Source organism: Diceros bicornis, chromosome 8 (genome assembly GCF_020826845.1).
Source record: "Diceros bicornis minor isolate mBicDic1 chromosome 8, mDicBic1.mat.cur, whole genome shotgun sequence".
NCBI classification, from domain to species: domain Eukaryota; kingdom Metazoa; phylum Chordata; class Mammalia; order Perissodactyla; family Rhinocerotidae; genus Diceros; species Diceros bicornis.
This window is the reverse complement of record NC_080747.1, coordinates 76,553,018-76,572,426: the sequence shown is the minus strand read 5'-3', so window position 1 is coordinate 76,572,426 and position 19,409 is coordinate 76,553,018. Positions and strand designations below refer to the sequence as shown.

Sequence of the window (19,409 nt, the reverse complement as noted above, 5' to 3'; positions counted from 1 at the left end):
TGGCTTTGTTCTTTTTTCTCAGGATTCCTTTAGCTATTCAGGGTCCTTTGTTGTTCCATATAAATTTTAGGATTTTTTGTTCTATTTCTGTGAAAAATGTTGTTGGAACCTTGATAGGCATTGCATTGAAACTATAGAGTGCTTTAGGAAGTATGGACATCTTAACTATGTTAATTCTTCCAATCCAAGAGCACGGAAATTCTTTCTATTTCTTTGTGTTGTCTTCAATTTCTTTCAGCAGTGTTTCATAGTTTTCAGTATACAGATCTTTCACCTCTTTGGTTAAGTTTATTCCTAGGTATTTTATTCTTTTTGTTGCAATTGAAAATAGGATTGTATTCTTAATTTCTCTTTCTGCTACTTCATTGTTAGTGTATAGAAATGCAACTGATTTTGTGTGTTGATTTTGTATCCTACAACTTTACTGTATTCGTTTATTACTTTTAAAAGTATTTTGGTGGATTCTTCAGGGTTTTCTATATATAAAATCATGTCATCTATCAATAGCGATAGTTTCACTTCCTTTAAAATTTGGATCCCTTTTATTTCTTTTTCTTGCCTGATTGCTCTGGCTAGGACTTCCTATACTATGTTAAATAGGAGTGGTAAGAGAGGGCATCCTTGTCTGGTGTCTGATCTTAGAGGGATAGCTTTTAGTTCTTCACCATTGAGGATGATATTAGCTGTGGGTTTGTCATATATGGCCTTTATTATGTTGATGCACATTGCTTCTGTACCCAGTTTATTCAGAGTTTTTATCATAAATGGATGTTGTATCTTGTCAAATGCTTTCTCTGCATCTATTGAGATGATCATGTGATTTTTATTCTTCATTTTATTAATGTGGTGTATTACTTTGATTGATTTGCGAATGTTAAACCATCCCTGCATACCTGGAATAAATCCCACTTGATCATGGTGTATAATCTGTATAATCTTTTTAACATATTGTTGTATGCGATTTGCTAGTATTTTGTTGAGGATTTTTGCATCAATGTTCATCAGTGATATTGGCCTGTAATTTTCTTTTTTTGTGTTGTCCTTGTCTAGTTTTGGTATCAGGGTAATATCGGCTTCGTAGAATGAGTTAGGGAGCTTCCCCCCTCCTTAATTTTTTGGAAGAGTTTGAGAAGGATAGGTATTAAGTCTTCTTTGAATGTTTGGTAGAATTCACCAGGGAAGCTGTCTGGTCCTGGACTCTTATTTTTGGGGAGGTTTGTGATTACTGTTTCAATCTCCTTACTGGTGATTGGTCTATTCAAATTCTCTACTTCTTCTTGATCCAGTTTTGGAAGGTTGTATGATTCTAAGAATTTATCCATTTCTTCCAGATTGTTGAATTGCTTGGCATATAGCATTTCATGGTATTCTCTGATAATCTTTTGTATTTCTGAGGTGTCTGTTGTAATTTCTCCTCTTTCAATTCTGATTTTACTTACTTGTGCCTTCTCTCTTTTTTTTCTTGGTGAGTCTAACTAAAGGTTTGTCAATTTTGTTGATCTTTTCAAAGAACCAGCTCTTGGTTTTATTAATTTTTTCTATTGTGTTTTTGGTCTCTATTTCATTTATTTCTGCTCTGATTTTTATTATTTCCCTTCTTCTATTGATTTTGGGCTTGGTTTGTCTTCTTTTTCCAGTTCCTTTAGGTGCATTGTTAGATTGTTTATTTGAGATTTTTCTTGTGTGTTGAGATAGTCCTGTATTGCTATAAACTTCCTTCTTAGAACCGCTTTTGCTGTATCCCATAAATTCTGGCATGTCGTATTTTCATTTTCATTTGTCTCCAGGTATTTTTTGATTTCTTCTTTGATTTCTTCGTTGACCCAGTCGTTGTTCAGTAGCATTTTGTTTAATCTCCACATATTTGTGGCTTTTCTGATTTTCTTCCTATAGTTGATTTCTAGTTTCATACCATTGTGGTCAGAAAAGATGCTTGGTATTATTTCAATCTTCTCAAATTTATGAAGACTGGTTTTGTGGCCTAATATGTGATCAATCCTGGAGAATGTTCTATGTGCATTTGAAAAGAATGTGTATTCTTCGGTTTTTGGATGGAATGCTCTGTATATATCTACTAGGTCCATCTGTTCTAGTGTGTCATTTAAGGCCAATGTTTACTTATGGATCTTCTGTTTGGGTGATCTATCTGTTGGTGTAAGTGGAGTGTTAAAGTCCCCTACTATTATTGTGTTACTGTCTATTTCTGTTTTTATGTCTGTCAATAATTGCTTTATATATTTAGGTGCACCTACATTAGATGCATCGATATTTACAAGTGTTATATCCTCTTGTTGGATTGTTCCCTTGATTATTATGTAATGCCCTTCTTTGTCTCTTTTTACAGTTTTTGTTTTAAAGTGTATTTTGTCTGATATAAGTACTGCTACCCCAGCTTTCTTTTCATTGCCATTTGTGTGGAGTATCTTTTTCCATCCCTTCACTTTCAGTTTGTGAGTGTCTTTAGGTCTGAAGTGTGTCTCTTGTATGCAGCATATATATGGGTCTTGTTTTTTTATCCAATCAGCCACCCTATGACTTTTAATTGGAGCATTTAGTCCATTGACGTTTAAAGTAGCTATTGATAAGTATGTACTTACTGCCATTTTTTAACTTTTTTTTTTTCTCAGTGTTTTAGTAGTCCTTCTCTGTTCCTTTCTTCTTCTATACAGTATTGATGGTCACTTTAGTTTGACCTCTGTCTTAAAGCTGTACTCTTTAACTCCCCTCCTCCCTCCTTTTATGTTTTTGATATCATATCTAACCTCTTTTTTGTGCATTTGTATCCATTACGTTCTCATCATGGAAATAGATAATTTTTCCTATTTGTGGTCTTCTCTTCTCTGCTTAAATCAGTCCCTTTAACATTTCTTGTAGCACTGGTTTCTTGGTGACAAACTCCTTTAATTTTTGCTTGTCTGGGAAATTTTTGATCTCTCCTTCCGTTTTGAATGATAACCTTGCTGGGTAGAGTATTCTTGGCTGTAAATTTTTTCCTTTTAGCACTTTAAATATATCATGCCACTCTCTTCTAGCCTGTAAGGTTTCTGCTGAGAAGTCAGCTGATAGCCGTAGGGGTTTCCTTTGTATGTAACTTGACTTTCTCTTGTGGCTTTTAGGATTCTTTCTTTATCTTTAATTCTGGACATTTTGATTATGATGTGTCTTGGTGTGGGCCTCTTTGGGTTTATCTTGTTTGGGGCTCTCTGTGCTTCCTGTACCTGGATGTCTGTTTCCTTCCTAGGTTAGGGAAGTTTTCATCTATTATTTCTTGAAATAGATTCTCTGCCCCCTTGTCTTGCTCTTCTCCTTCCGGGACACCTATAACACAGATGTTAGTGCGCTTGATGTTGTCCCAGAGGTCCCTTAGAGTGTCCTCACTCTTTTTAATTCTTTTCTCTTTTACCTGTTCAGCTTGGGTAATTTCTTCTAGTCTTTCGTCTAGCTCACAGATCCGTTCTTCTGTATCCTCTACTCTGCTTTTGAGTCCCTCTAATGAATTTTCATTTCCAGTATTGTATCCTTCATTTCTGATTGGTCCTTTTTTATATCTTCCATTTCTTTGTTGACATTCTCACTGAGTTCATCTATTTTTCTCCCCAGATCAGTGAGCATCCTTAACACTCTTTGTTTGAACTCTCTGTCAAGTAGGTTGCTCATTTCTGTTTCACTTAGTTCCTTTTCTGGGGTTTTGTCCTGTTCCCTTACTTGGAATGTATTCTTTTGCCTCCTCATTTTGCCTCTTTCCCTGTGCTTGTGTCTATGTATTAGGTAGGTCAGTCACGTCTCCTGCTCTTGGATAGATGACCTTATGTAAGTGATGCCTTAGGATGCTTCCAGTGTGCTTCCCTCAGTTCTCAATGTTCCAGGGGTGACCCCTATGAGGGCTACGTGTGTCCTTCTGTTGTGGCCTGTTTGCTCTCCCTGTAAGTGCCCAGGGAGGCCGAGTTATGCTCCTGGCCAGCTGTTGTAATGCTCAGCTGCTTGTAGTTGTTGTGGGCCCTTCAGTCTCTTTATCAGGTGTGGGGAGCCCCAGTGCAGTTGGCTGCAAGTTCTAATACAACATTTGTGTTGCAGTATTTCTTTTAAGTGAGTAGGCCCCCAGCGTGACAGGTTGTTAGGCTCAGGGCCTTACAATTGCTATAAGCCTCTAGCCTATTAGGTCTCTTGTCAGCTCTCTGAGGATTGCAGCAGGGTGGGGCTGGCCTCAGGCACAGGAGCACCCAATTGTTTCAGGCTTTGGAAGGTGGGGCAAACCCCCTATGTGGGTCTTTGAGAAGCACAAGTCTTCTGCAGTTGACAAGCCCTGCCACGCACAGGTCCACACACACAGTCAACACAGTCTTGCCCCGTGTGCGTGCCCCGACCTCCCAAAGCGGACCCAGTCTCTCCCCCGCAGGAGTCTCACACACTCCGCCACCGCCCCACACTCCCCACCTGCTTCTTGTGCAGGCCCTGTCCTGCTAAAGTCGGCTCAGTTGCCAGGCTGCAGAGAATCCAGTCACCAATCTATGCAGGCCCACAAGTTGCCCGAGGGCTCGTTGTTGGGTGGGGCCAGTCTCTAGGGTGGGCTGCTTGCCCTGGCTGAGCTGGATTAAATCGGTGCTCTAGCGGGTAGGGCATCCCTGGGCTAGCAGGCCTCAGGGAGCACTCCGATGGCGTCTGTGTCAGCAGGCTCACACCAGGCCACAACAATGGCCGCCGCCAATGTCCCAGTCCCTGGAGAGGTCTCACTTCTCACCGAGATGCACTCAGGGCCTATTAGGTGGGTCTCTTTTCACCACAGCACTGTGCACCTTTCTTTCTGGTGATTTTAGGTTGCTTTCTGAAACAGGTGAGTTTGCGTGCGGGCCCTTTAAGAGCCGGTTTTAGTTTCTTTGTGAACCAGCTTTTCTGGGGGTACTCCCCAATGTTTTAGTAGCAGGCAAAGTCAGATATTATGCCACTCGTCTTGATTGTGCTGGGTCCACAAAATGCCCCCGGCTGGGCGCTCCCTGGCTCAGGGCCCTGCGCCTCCAGGGAGGGCTGCGGACCTGTGGGCTGCTCCGGGGCGGCCGTGAGGCGCTGGGGCTTGTGAAGGCAGGGTTTTTCCTCTCCAGAAGGGAGTTTCTGCCTCTTCCACCTCAGTTAGGATTGTCCTTTGTTGCAGGAGTTCCTCTTATCCAGTTTTCCGTTCTGTCTCAGGGGTAATTTTCCATGAGTAGTTGTAAATTGGCTGCGTCCACAGGAGGAGGTGAGTTCAGAGTCTGCTTACGCCGCCATCTTGACTCCTCTCCCATCTCAGTATCTTTATTCATGCTTTACTTCATTCATGGATGGATACTCTTCTGTCACACTGTCTTAAAGCCAAATCTTAAATATGGGTTTCAAATATTGACTTAAATGTTGCCTCATCAAGTAATATACATGTTTAAAGTAATCATTATTTAAAATTAATGGATCCACATGTTCATTTAGTGTTGGGTGGACACATATAAGTTTAATCTTTTAATCCTCTTCTGCTAAAGTTGTGTATTCTACTAAAAATAGGATTTACTAGAAAAATCAAATGAACTTTCTCAATTTTTTCTACCTAAACATTTTATTTCCCTCTTATGTATCTATACTACAGTGAGAAAAAGTCTGGATAGAATTGTAACTTAAGAGTACCAGCTAACTTTTCAACAAAGCTTCGTGGGGTGGCTATACCTGAAATTCTGGTCCTCCACAAATCTAAAATATTGATTTTGTCAGCAAGCATTTAAGGAATTCATTAAGTTCTGGGAGACTGATTTACACTAACCCAGGTTGGCAAATAGATGTAGACTCCAGTGCTAACTAAGATCCATGGCTGCCTAGAACAGCAGGGCAGCATGTAGTAATCTATGTTTCGGTCTGGGAAATAATGGTACTTGTAGCATATATTTGCCATTTATATACTAAGAAAATTTACTTGAAACTGCCACATTAAGTTGTTAATTTATTTATTTGCAGCAAACATATCTCTCTAGTGCCTAAAATAGACGGGGTCACCATTCTCCTAGCTTCAAAAGTTGATGTTAAGAATGGGAGCAGAAAAAAAGAGGTGCATAATTTTGAAAGTTATTTCACTCAGACCATGATAATGCCTGATAAATGGTGCCTGGCATACTAGACAGAATACCTTTATATGTTGGCAAGTCCTTCCTTTCCCAGGTCTGATGTCTTTCTTCTCTGGGCAGTAATAGACAAACATTGCCAAATTCCAATCTTCAAATATCATTAGGTCCATTCTAACTACTCCCTTTGTCTTTGTTTTGTCTATATAACCTCATGGAGTGAAAATCCAATATAAATTTAATCACTCTTGGATTCATTTACATTTTAGACTTGCCCTGATAAGACTACTGCAAGTTATGATAAAAATTTCTTGAAACAGCCAAGATTTCTCAGTTACCCCATAACAAATAAAATTTTGGTTTACTTTTAGATATGAATAATCTCTTAACATTATCTGCAGACTTTATTTGATTAGGTTTTAGATAGCAACTTTGTTTTCCTTATTTTCAATTCTCTTTGCGAGTTGAGGGAGGAACTTAACTGTTTCCTTTCTTATGGCTTTGTTATTTTGTACATTTTATGTTTACAACATTTTCCCTATTCATATGTGTGATCCTTGTGCGCTAGAACCGTATATCATTCATTACTGTATTCCTAGCAGCACTTTCACATTGTCTTGCACAGAATAGTTTTAAACATATTGTCTGAATGAATGAATAAATGAATAATGGATTGGAGAAGGACTTCAATTCCCTTGTCTTGAAGGTCGAAGCAATTGTGGATTTTATATGTCAAACAAGAGTACATCTCTCATGTTTAGGTGTGTTCTTGTTTAACTTTGTTTCAATAAATAGAATAGAATAAGAATGTTGAACCCATTCAAGAACCTAATAGAAAGGAAAATCTAACAAATTAGATGCTGCAAAGGCAAAAATTGTTAAACGACCTTTAGACTATTAGGAGAAGTTAGTAGTAAACCGTCTGCCAAATCAGTTTCCTAAGTCAGTGGTCACAGGAGAGAGGTGAGTTGGATCTGTCTTATTTCGAAGTTTGGACTCATTGGAACCAACTTCTCTTCTTAATTCCCATCTTCAGGGGAACCTTCGAGTTAAACAGAGCTCCGATCAGTAAAGCAAAGCTTGATGCTGTTTCAGGCGTCATTAACAGAAGCATGAGCTGTCAAATATGATTTGGGTCAAGTGGAAAGTAAAATAAATTTAAGACTTTTTCATTTGAAAAACAAAAATTCCAAAGCTGTGGGTTGGCTAGTAACAGAGCTGTCTTTCAAGTTCAATATAAGCTTACTGAGCTTAAGTGAAAACTTGGTTTAAGAGCAGTTCAATAATAATTGATAATTGTGATAGAAGAAAACTTAAGTCAGGAATGAAGCAGCACCTATTAGAAGTTTTTTTTTTTCTTTCTTCAGTTAAATTAAAATTATTTTTTCTCTTAAAATTCCACGCCATTGTAAAAACCATATCTTTATGGAACAGTTGAATTTTTGAGACTAGCCACTAGCTGCTACTTGATGACTATGACTATTGGGCCCTTGGAAAGAGTTACAACCATCCAAGATGCATAGTGGGTTTATTATAGAATCCAGCACCATTAACTTTTGTGATCATGGGATCATAGAAAGATTCTTCTTCCAATGAAATCATAAACATAGCCTTTCATTTTCTCCTAAAATCATGTGCTTCTTGTTAGGGAGAAAAAATATTATATAGACACGAGATGCTGTAAAGGAATAATAGCCCTATACTTTCAAATATGCTAATTAACTCCCATTTTATTCACTGATGGTGGAAATATCTAACATTCTTTTCCATTCAGGCACACTGGTCCTGTGTTGAAATAAATAGTAGACACTACATGGAAAATAAATGTACCACTACCTCTCCCATCCCCCATGTGAAATTCAATCAATTTCAGATGAACTTCAGATTTAAATGTAAATTATAAAACAAAATCTTTATAAAAACATAACAGTATGTCTTCATGATCTTGGCATAGGAAACTTTCTTTAAAAAAAGACAAAAAGTGCTGACTATAAAGAAATCGAATTAATAAGTTGGACTAAATTACAAATAAGAGCTTATGTTCATCAAAATTCACCATTTAAAGAGTGAAAAGACAAATAATGGGAGAATGTATTTAAAAAATACTCATTTGACAAGGAACTCTTATTCCTAATATATATAGAATTTCTACAAAGCAAGATAAAAAAAAAAAGAAAATGACTTGCACAGGCACTCTATAAAACAAATATCAAAAAAGTCGATAGATATATTTAAAAAATCATCTATCAGAAAAATGCAAATTAGGGGCTGGCCCCGTGGCTTAGCAGTTAAGTGCATGTGCTCCGCTACTGGCAGCCCCACCAACGCAACGCTTATCCAGCCATGCTGAGGTGGCATCCCACATACAGCAACTAGAAGGATGTGCAACTATGACATACAACTATCTACTGGGGCTCTGGGGAGAAAAAGGGAAATAAAAGGAGGAGGATTGGCAATAGATGTTAGCAAAAAGAGGAGGAATGGCGTGGATGTTAGCTCAGGGCTGATCTTCCTCACAAAAAAAAAAAAAGGAAAAATGCAAATTAAAAACAAAATCTGAATCTAATACATAAACATCAGTATAAATAAAACGAAGAAAGTAGAAAATAAATGTTGGTGAGGAAGTGGAAAACTGAAATGCTTCCACTTGCTACTAATGGGAGTCTAAATTGTTATACACACTTTGGGAAACTGGCTGTATCCACTAGCATTAATAAATGAAATACCTTATGCATACCTCTTGAGCTAGCACTTCCATTCCTAGGAATACACTCAACAAAAATACATACATACCTAAAAAGATGTGCATAGAACCACTATTTGTAATAGGCAAAACTGGAAAAAACATCATCAACATAAGTTATATAAACTGTGGTATATTCATACAACAAAATATTTTGGAGAAATCAAAATGAATGAACTTTTCCTACATATATCAACATGGATAAATCTCATAAACATAATGTCGAGCAAAGGAGAATAGATAAAATAGTATATACAGTATGATTCTATTCACATACAGTTTAAAATCAATCACAACTAGTTTATTGTGTTAGAAGTCAGGGTAATAGCTACCTTTGAGGGGCTTATAACTAGGTGGTGCTTAAGAGGGGAAACTGGGAGTACTTGTTATGTTCTGTTTCTTAATCTGGATGCTGTTGCATGAAAATTTGTTGAGTTGTACACTCTTAATGTATTTTTATGTCTGTTATATTTCAATAAAAAGTTAACTTTAAAAAATGCATAGCAGTCATCTATACAGTATTATTAGAGAGACTTGCATGCAATGGATGCATTTCGGGAAAAAACTACTGTCATACGTTTCCTTTGCAAATGTCATTTACACTGGCCTCGTCTTAAAAACTGTGCATTGCATAATGCCTCCAAATAATTTATTTTTTGGTAAAAATTAGATTATTTAAATAGCTATTAAATAGGTATCACAGTAATTTGAATATGCAGTGTACCCTTTTGATGACTGGGAACCTTTCTATATCCGCTGAGACAAGATACCATCACTTGTTTCCTAAACATTCCCAAAGGCTTATTTCTGGCAAGCTGCTTACATATTTGAAGTAAGTAACATTGCCTTTTTGTTGTTTGACAGGATCAAAGTTCTCTGGGATATAGTACCATGGAATGAAAATTATTTCATAAAGTATGTCTTAAGGAATAAAAGATAATACCCTTTTCTTATTGCAAAACAAAAGGATTTCAGGTAACAGTAGGGTCCCTTTCTGAAAACTTAAAAAAATGCAAATAGGAGGTGATATTCATTACCATATAAGTAATAAAACTTCTTGTTTTCAAAGACTTGACTTTCTTATTAAACCTGAAAATTAAAAGTTCCTAAAAACTAAAAGTGACCCAAAAGTTCTAATTTATATAGGATTTTTGTATCCTTTCTAGAAAGAGTATAACTTATATAGCATCCAATGCAACGTTTTTCCTATATAAAAAATACTGTTTTTCAAAATATTATTCCAGTCCATATTTAAACCAAACCACGTGAGCACTCCTCTTTCACCATGTTCATCTCAAGGACAGTTATATCACAATTTTCTACCGATACCACAGCAGGTTGATTTACTCCACTGCACAGAACTGCAGTATTTTTCTTAACAATTTGAAACTCTTGAATGAGAGGTGGAGCACTAACTGTAGACATTTAATATATTAAATTTCTAAGACTTCAAAGGGAGCATAATTAACTCAATGCCACATAATTGCTCCAAGGACTGAAAAAAAGATGCAAACAGAATTGATTTACCCCCTTTTCCCCTTAGCAATTAAATGACAATGCTAAGTGAGCAATTTCTTTTTGAAAACTCATTCTTTTGACTTCTAAGTTAATATTTCCCTTGAATATTTCAATAACTTTCCACGCCAACTTATAAAGTATAGGAAGCAGTAAAGACTGGACTTCTGCCCTTCCCCTTCTTTGACCAGAATTTCTCCCTTCTACCTCTCCCTCTCTTAGGTGCTTACTGAATCTCACTGTCTCTGCCCTCATCATAACCTTTAGTTCCTCTATTTTTCCTATTATCCCAATCCATCAGTTTCTTTCTAACTCCATTTGCCTTCCTATCCATCACAGGACCCACGGTAAGTCATTTCTACAAACATTTTTCTTAGGACCTGACAATCATGTACCCCTTTGACTCACTGACAACTTACTTTACCAGTTTCAAACCGTGAGTGTCCCCTACCGTCCATATCAGCACTAGCTGCAAAGGTGTTAAACGTTGCTGGAGGAAGCTAGAGAGCAATATTGATTGGATCTAGAGAGGCCTTTAATTTTTTCAACTGTAAATTTGGAATCTGGACAAAATATTACATGCCATACTTTCCAAATCTAAAATATCATGACTCAACATACTATTTCTTAAAAATTATAACAATGGTTCTTAAAAGTACCTTACATTTGTCTAGTTTTAATTCTAAAAATCTGAAAGAATATTCTGGAACTTCCAACTCAAGACTGTTAAAAGGGGCCGGCCTGGTGGCTTAGCGCTGCTGGCGGCCCGGGTTCGGATCCTGGGCGCGCACCAACGTACCGCTTCTCCGGCCATGCTGAGGCCGCGTCCCACATACAGCAACTAGAAGGATGTGCAACTATGACATACAACTATCTACTGGGGCTTTGGGGGAAAAAATAAATCAATAAAATTATTAAAAAAAAAAAAGAATGTTAAAAAGGTCACCCCCAAAGCCCTGGTAAAACATACATAAGGGATTGAATAGGTATATAAACCAACAACTACGAGGAAAAGGGGAAAAAGGCCACTAGAAAAGTGTTTTTAAACAAATTGCTGAAAAAAGAAAAGCAGATGAAGTGGTGATATCTGATGAAGCATGGTAGGAGGAGCCATAAACTAGAGATCATCACAAGGGGCAGCAGCAGAGAGCCCTCTATCCTGCCAAGTCCTAGAAATGTTGACACTTGGAAATGCCAAGCCAAATGCAGGGCAGGAGTGAGATAGGGAGCTGAAACGTATGAGAGTACAATGGATTCTTTTCATTTGCAATAGACATGCTCTATAAATTTCCCATGAGCACTGAATTAGTAAATACCGAACCATTGCTCAATACAGAGTTTGGTTCCTGCAAGCCTCTGGTTTTATTTATGTTTCTGCTTAAAGACAATTTATTTAATATATATTGTATATATTACTAATATATTAATATATTAGTGCATTTGGACTGCTGTAACAAAATACCACAGATTGGGTAGCTTATAAACAACAAAACTTTATTTCTCATAGTTCTGGATGCTGGAACTCCTAAATCAAGGTGCCAGCATGGTTGGGTGAGGGCCCTCTTCTGCAGACTTGTATTTTTACATAGTGGAAGGTGTTAGGGAGCTCTGTGGGATCTCTTTAGCATTTAGAATAGCACTAATCTTCTTTGTGGGGGCTCCACTCTCATGACTTAAGCACTTCCCAAAGGCCTCACCTCCTGATTCCTGATACTGTCACATTGGGCATAGGATTTCAACATATAAATCTTGAGAGGACACAAACATTCAAATAAAAGCATGTTGACTCATTAACACTGAATTGATGGCCAACAGCACTATAACTCACGCCCAAATGAACCTTTTCTAACACAGGTATTATCTCAGTAAGACACATCACAGCCTTCTTGTGCTTAGGAACACTGGACAGCACGTCAGCACTACACTTGGAGGCCATTTTAAACAGTGAAATCACCAACAAAAGGCACAAAAAATGCAAAAAAAAAATGGCACTAAATAGACTGCAAAAAGAACAGTTGTTTACAGTATAAAAGTCAAAATAAAAATGCAGAGCACAGCTTCATTCAACCCTAGCTGGGAAGATGGGCTCAAATTTTTCACAGCTCTGTGCACTTCTGTGAATGACCATGAAAGTATCCTTATTATTGATTTTGGAGATACAAATAAATTTTAGTGAGTAGGTGAATTTGCAATCATATAATCAGCGAATAAGAAGAATTGACTATACTTAAAATGTAAGTTGATTTTCACAGGGGCCTTCTCACACACTGTCTTGTGCAAAATGTCCCTGAAAGCTGACATTCATTCTTATGCAAAAAAAAAAACAAAAAAACAAAGTAGGATTCTCTTCTAAAGAAGAGTGGACTTTCTGGGGTAATTTGGGGTGACTAATGTTCGCATTATTATCCTAGAGCAAAGACTACACATATATGCACGTACAAAATCTAGCATTATCTCCAGCAAAATGGCAGTGTCCCATCTGATCAATCTAAATGGAAGCTTGCCAATGGACAAGCCAAAATCCCTTCTTCATATGCACAGCTTTCAATCAACTTATTATTGATTCATTTGTAAATATGAATGTCAACCAAGGATCACAAGACATTTGAAAACAACTGCAATATGAAAAAGATTAAGATAAAACAAGGAAAAATTTACCTTAGAAAAGATAGAGATAATTTGATAAATTAAGAGGACTTAAAAATTCTAAGTAGTAACTTCTGAGAAATTGAAGTTATTTTATACGTTAAAAGAGAAAAAGGCTTACTCTTTTGCCAAGGAGTGAAATGGATGGCAAAAGAAACCCATTTAGACACATAATTGTTAAATTTTAAAACATTAAAGTTCCTAAAAGGTTTCGAGGTGTTATCAACAAACCACCTTCAAATAAATATGGATCAGACATCCAGTGGATTTCTTATCAGCTGACTGAGTGCCAGGGTACAATAAATTAATGCTATCAATGTTCTGAGGTAAATAATTTTTACCCTAGGGATTTGTAATTAGCCAACTCATTCATTAAGGATGAAGTTAGAATAAATATATTTTCATAAATGAAAAGAATGATAAATTCTACCTTCCACATACCATTCTTTAGGAAGTTATTTGAGGATATTCTCGAGCAAAATAAGAAACTAGAAGACATGGAATCTAGGAATTCGTATATCTGACCCAGATGAGTGATGAAGGAAGTGCCAGAAATAGTGCAGGAAAGACAGGGTTCTGGGAGGGAAGGCTCCAGGCAGGAAACAGGGATTTTGGAGATTTGCTACTAAAGACAGGAATTTAGAATTTAAGTAGCCAACAAAGATAAAATGAAGAAAAAAGTAAGAAAAGTAATAACTCAAACAAAACACCTGAAGCTGAGTGAGGGAAAAAACTCAACAAAGTCATATCTTAATACTTTGTTGTGCAGGCAAAAATATTTATAGTGACAAAAATATAAGCACATTTATAGATTTCCAATCTATAGAATCAACTTTTAGTCAAAGCATGAAAGATTTATTTATGGTTACAAAGGAGAAAATACATGATTATGATTCTAACACACCCAATATAAAAGCAAAGCTGTAGACCATGGAAGTTGGGAGGTAGAAGAGTGGAAAAGTGGTGAGAGAACCTTAGAGACACTCTGCTCTCCTAGAGTGGACAGTATAGGAGTAAAGCCCTGGCTATGTTATTCAAAGTTAGTTAAAATCATGTTATATTGAGAGGAGGTGTGAGTATTGGTGAAACAAATGAACTAAATCTTCATTTATCATATCAGAAAGGAAATAGGTAGGATAAAGTAATAAGTCAACCAATAATACTCACCAGAGTATCTAAAAATAGAAAAATTAAAGATCTGAGTGACTCTGTCAATGGAATATTACGTAGTCATTAAAAAATTATGAAAGAGCACTTCATATATCTCAGAGCTCCTGGATGTTACTAAATAACAAAAATCCGGGCATAGAACTTATACCTGGTATACCACTATTTGTGTAAAAAAGAGTAAAAAGCATGTACGTGTGTGTGTGTATGCTTATATGCATATGTATGTGTGAAGGTGTAGGTATATACCTGGAATGTCACACAAGATACACTGCCTCCTGAGAAAAAAATCAAGTGCTTAAGGAAGGAGGCTATCATTTTGAACCTTTTAAATCTTGAAAGATGTGAATGCATAGAATATTCTAAAAGTAAATATCAATTACATTTTAAAAATTAAAAATAAGTAATTCCTGCTGAAAAGAATAACTTGGAGGTAGAAAGAGGTAGACCAAGGGAGTCTTGCTTTTCACTATAAAACCCTCAGGGGTATTTGATTTTTTAAACTCTGTCCATGCATCCCTCACACACACACACACACCCCAAATTGTTGTTTGCCTGTCATTGTCTGCCTAATGAGTTCGTATTCATTTTGCAAGATCCTGGTAAAGCAAATCCTCTGTGAAACTTTTCCTGACCCCAAATTCCCTGCAGAGTTAGTCAAATTCCCTGCAGAGTTAGTCAGTTCTCCTGTGGGATTCCAGAGCAGCATCTACCCATCACTATCATAGCTTTTTCCTTCGCATTTTATTAGTCACATGCCTGCCTCCTACCATAGACGAAGTGATCCTCTCAGTCAGGAACTATTCCTTGTGTCTCCAGACCTTCAGCACTGCCTCCCTTTTGAATTCAGTGCTGTTTGCCTTTTGAATGAACTGCTTCTAACACTTAAGGGGTCAGCCTATTCCCTAAGTGGGGAAATGCTCCTGTAAGCCATGGGAGAGCAGACGCAAGCTGGGAGGTGTTTGAGAACAGCTCAGTGAGCAACAGGAACCACTGTGCAGGCCAAAGAACAGTACAGCCAGCGTAGCCTGGGGAAGGGGGTCAGTTCACGTTCTTTCTGTCATTCCTACATCACCGCTTGAGACTGTAGCATAAACTTAGTTCACAGTTTGGAGACGTAAAATCAGTGATTGTGAAAGATGAGTGAGTGGGAAAAAAAATGCTGGTTGGGTAGAGAAAGGGAGCGAAGTTTCCCAGGAAAATCACAAACGTAGATTTTATGTGTTTCGGAACAAAGAGGGAAGCAGTAGATTATGTGAGACACTGAACGACCTATCAAAGTTCAGAGTCAAGGACAGCGGGCCACAGCACCTGCTATGTGTCAGGTATGCACTATGTGCTAGAAAAAGTGATCTAGAAGTTACCATTTCTTGAGTATCTACTAGGTGCTACCCCCCTACCCTTTAAGACATATTATAGGATATCTCACTAATCTACACTACAAATTTAATAAGTCAAAATCAATATACTATTATTATTGATTAATAATTATTTTACTTATGACAAAATGGAGGCTCAGAAATGCTAAGTAAAATTTGCCAACACCACAAGACCAGCAAATGGCCAAGATGGACTTGTATTTGTCAGTCACATACTACTTCCCTCTTGAGAATCCCTATTCATGACACTAAGTCTGGTTCAAACGTGCCTTCTCAATGAAGCCTTCTCTGATCTTCCCAGTCAAAAATGACCACAGATGCTTCAACCTTGTTTATTATAATTTTAAGATTCTAATATCTATTACATGCATTTGTATATTTGCCTTCAATCTTCTAGCAGATTTTGTGTTTCTTAGAGGAAAGCACTAACTCCTATAAAATTGGAAATATTCTCTCTATTGTGGAAAAACCTGGTGGTTCAATGAGACTCTCTTGAATCATTTGCTAGACTAGAAAAGGTCAAAGTTCTATATTTGTTCTTAAACTGTGTAACAAAGTTTTCCATTAAAATAAAAATTTGTTATTATTGACGGTTTTCCAAAAGTTTTATTTTTCTTAGTGATTTATATTCTGCTTTGAGTTCTTAGACACTAATATAATGTGAGATAATATAAGTAGTGTCAAAGAACTTCTAATACATTCCTGATTTGGAGGCTTTATAGCAGTACTTTGGGAGCTAAAGAAAGCATAATAGAGAAATGAGGAAAAAAGTATTAGTCAAATAGTCACCAAAATGAAAAACGCTAATAATAAAACCCATGTGAAAGTATGTAATGTCATGACTAGTTCTAGCACTATATAAATTTAAAAACTTGAAGTAAGGCAAAAATGACTTAATAATCCTTTATAAGGCAACAGCAAGCATTTTAGACCACAGAGATGTTATATCAATCATTAAAAAGTCTTAATTGTATTTTTGCAAAGTTTCAGAGCTTTTAGCCAAATGAACAGATACAATTAAAAATTTGAGGATGCAGCATCAAAAAATGTACAATGGTTATCACTTTGCAGAGTTTCAGACAGTTATAATTATTTGTCCTGGTAGAAAGTTCACAGAGCAGAAGTAAATCTGCTATATGTTTTTGTAAGAGTAATCATGTTTACGGAATAATAGCCTGACTCAAATAAATCTTTTCTCAGAAGCAAAATTTTTACTTGCAAAACAATTTAAGGATTAGTTAGAGAACTGTGCACTTGTGAATTCATTCTTGAGCTTGTTACATTCATTCAGGTCAACACCACTTTTAAACCTGCTTCGGATTTCTTAACATCATCCTGGCTATGTGCCTAAATATATATAAATACAAACATTCTCACCAATTAACTGGACAGTACGGGGTAAATGCAATGAGTGAGGAATTCACTCCATTAGTGCTAATGAGAGTTGTGGAGTTAATTCCCTTGCACTGCTCTTAATTTTCATCTCCTCTGTGGAGTCTATGCCAAAGCATTTAATTTTTACACCCTATCCCCAGCCTATGACAATTTTTACTTACCTCAGTAATGAAGGATTTGGCTGTGGCAGGATTCATAACAAGGATGGCTCGCCTGAGAGTGTCTCGATAGCGATTCAATTCCTCTATTCTCATGGTATCGAAGAGAGTGGTGATCATTTTATTGATGTTATTTTCTACCTTCTGAAGTGCAACATCCATCCCCTGCTGAGATACCTTGTCCAAAAACTCCTGTATTCCACGGATATCTAGGAACATCAAAAGCCCATCAAAATGTGAATTTCAGCACACTAGGGAGGTGAAAGCTATTTCACTTATATCAGAATAGTTTATTGTTCAACACTGTAGGTTGTCTAAAAGTACTAATTGAGTAGCTGAGGGAACTTTCAAATGTGTTTGCGGTTTAGTACGATTTAATATGTTTACATGATAAACATTGGAACTATTATTTTTTAAATGAATTTTGTTTTCTCCACTGAGCATTCTAAATTATCTCACCTCTGAAAATGTTACTATAGGGCAGAGGGAGGTGGTCAGGGAGGGTCCTCAGTTCCCTAAAGCACATGTGAGATAAGGAAAGTACACTCCTTATTTTCCTCAGCATTAAAGAGTGATATTAACCTCAGGTAAACATGAACATCATTAATGGCAGATGAATCTAAATCAAGATTACTGACATTTCTTAAAACAGGCAGCGGTAGCACTAAACTTGACATTTATAATCTGGACAGAAAGAGGTCTTGGAGAGGTTGTCTTCAGAGGTTCTCAGGTCACTTACACCACAAATAAAATGGCCACATTTTTGTCTATTTTATGAGCACCACTTCTGTAGCTCAAATCTGGCAAATTCAGCAGGAGAGTGTTCTTTTCAGGAGTGTGGGGAATGTACTTTGTGAGCAAAACAAATTTCAACAAAATATTCACACACTCATTCCAAAATAAGCAAAGTTGTGAAAGATTAGCAAATAAAAAGTTGTGTCCATCTCACATTTAAATAAGGAGGGTAAACTCCAGTCCAAATAAAGTGTTTATAAATTTGTACTTTGATGTATGTTTAAGGAAAAATAAGTGCCTGAAATGTTACAAATATTTCTTTCTAGTACCACATTGGCTATTTTTTGAAGAAAGGATCTGAACATTGATAAATATGATTTGAAGATGTACCTGGCACAATATAATCTTAATATAGCAGGTTTGCTTTTACTACATAATAAACTATATTTTTCTGTATATGTCTATGGCATAAAACGTTTAAAGGGAAAAAACTTGTGAAAAATAAGAAGTAAATGGGATTTTAGGTTGTTTTTTTATGAATGGACTATATCTCAAAATTCCTAATTGTGCATGATTGCATCATGTAAAATTTGCCTCTCAAGGGCAATAATTAGTTCATGGCTTTTTTTCAATATATTAGCAAAAGCAATATATAAGCCCTTTGAACAAGAAAATAGCCACAAATTTGGAAACCGACATTTACTTATAACAAATGTTTATATTTGCAAGGTTACAAATTAATTAAAAAAAACCTTTGCTTTCTTTTATTAGTTTTATTTTAAAACAATTACTATAAATGTTATATGTTCAGTTATCTGAAAACTCTCAAACTCTTCAGAATAGATAATTGTATAAATTATACCTTATATTCCTTATTCCTAATTATTTTATAAACCCAGGATGTCAGCATCAAAGCACCTTAAAAGAACAAGGCTTCATCTAGAGTAGAACAAGAGATAAAAGAGCTGGAATAAAAGAAGTATTATGTACTCATCAAACACCCAACTCAGAAAGTACCTAAGGGCATCAAATACTCAAGCCTGGATTAAGCAAAGGGTTAGATCTGGTGAAATGGAGCAGATACAGGTAGACATATAACAGGACTACACATACACTCCAGCAGGCATTCTCAAAATTTGGTGTGAATCAGAATCACTTGGGAATCACTGAAAATGCAGAAGGTTGGCCCCCACCCAATATGCCTTTAAAATACATGTCAGAGCAGATCCTTGATTTTGAATTGTGAATGTTTCTTTAGTTGTTGTTTCTTTAGTTTGAATCACTTAAATGTGCATCTAAATATAAGACAAATAAAACGAAAAATACATTGCAATAAATAAAGATGCTCAGAAAACACAACGTGACCAGAGCATAAGGTTCTAGATCATTCATGTTCTAGGAAATCTGTTCACAGAAATATACCAGTGCAATTTCATACCTTAAGTTTGAGAAAAAAATTGTTCCAAAAAATATTTATTGAATATGGGACACAATGCTGTGTGCAAGGCATACGGCAGTGAATGTACTTCCCCACACTGAGACAGACAATAAACAAGCAAACAAACTAATACATACAAATCACACTAAGTGCTTGGGA

The 19,409-nt window shown here is 36.5% G+C and overlaps 1 protein-coding gene across 2 annotated transcripts in view; it reads right to left on the bottom strand.

The window, feature by feature from the left end:
• GRID2 (glutamate ionotropic receptor delta type subunit 2) overlaps positions 1-19,409 on the bottom strand; it is a 1,161,595-nt gene that overhangs the window by 639,880 nt on the left and 502,306 nt on the right. For both annotated transcript variants that reach the window (XM_058547512.1, XM_058547513.1), the window contains exon 3: positions 17,081-17,286. In XM_058547512.1, the coding sequence (XP_058403495.1) occupies positions 17,081-17,286 (206 nt within the window). The remainder of the gene's footprint in view (positions 1-17,080; positions 17,287-19,409) is intronic.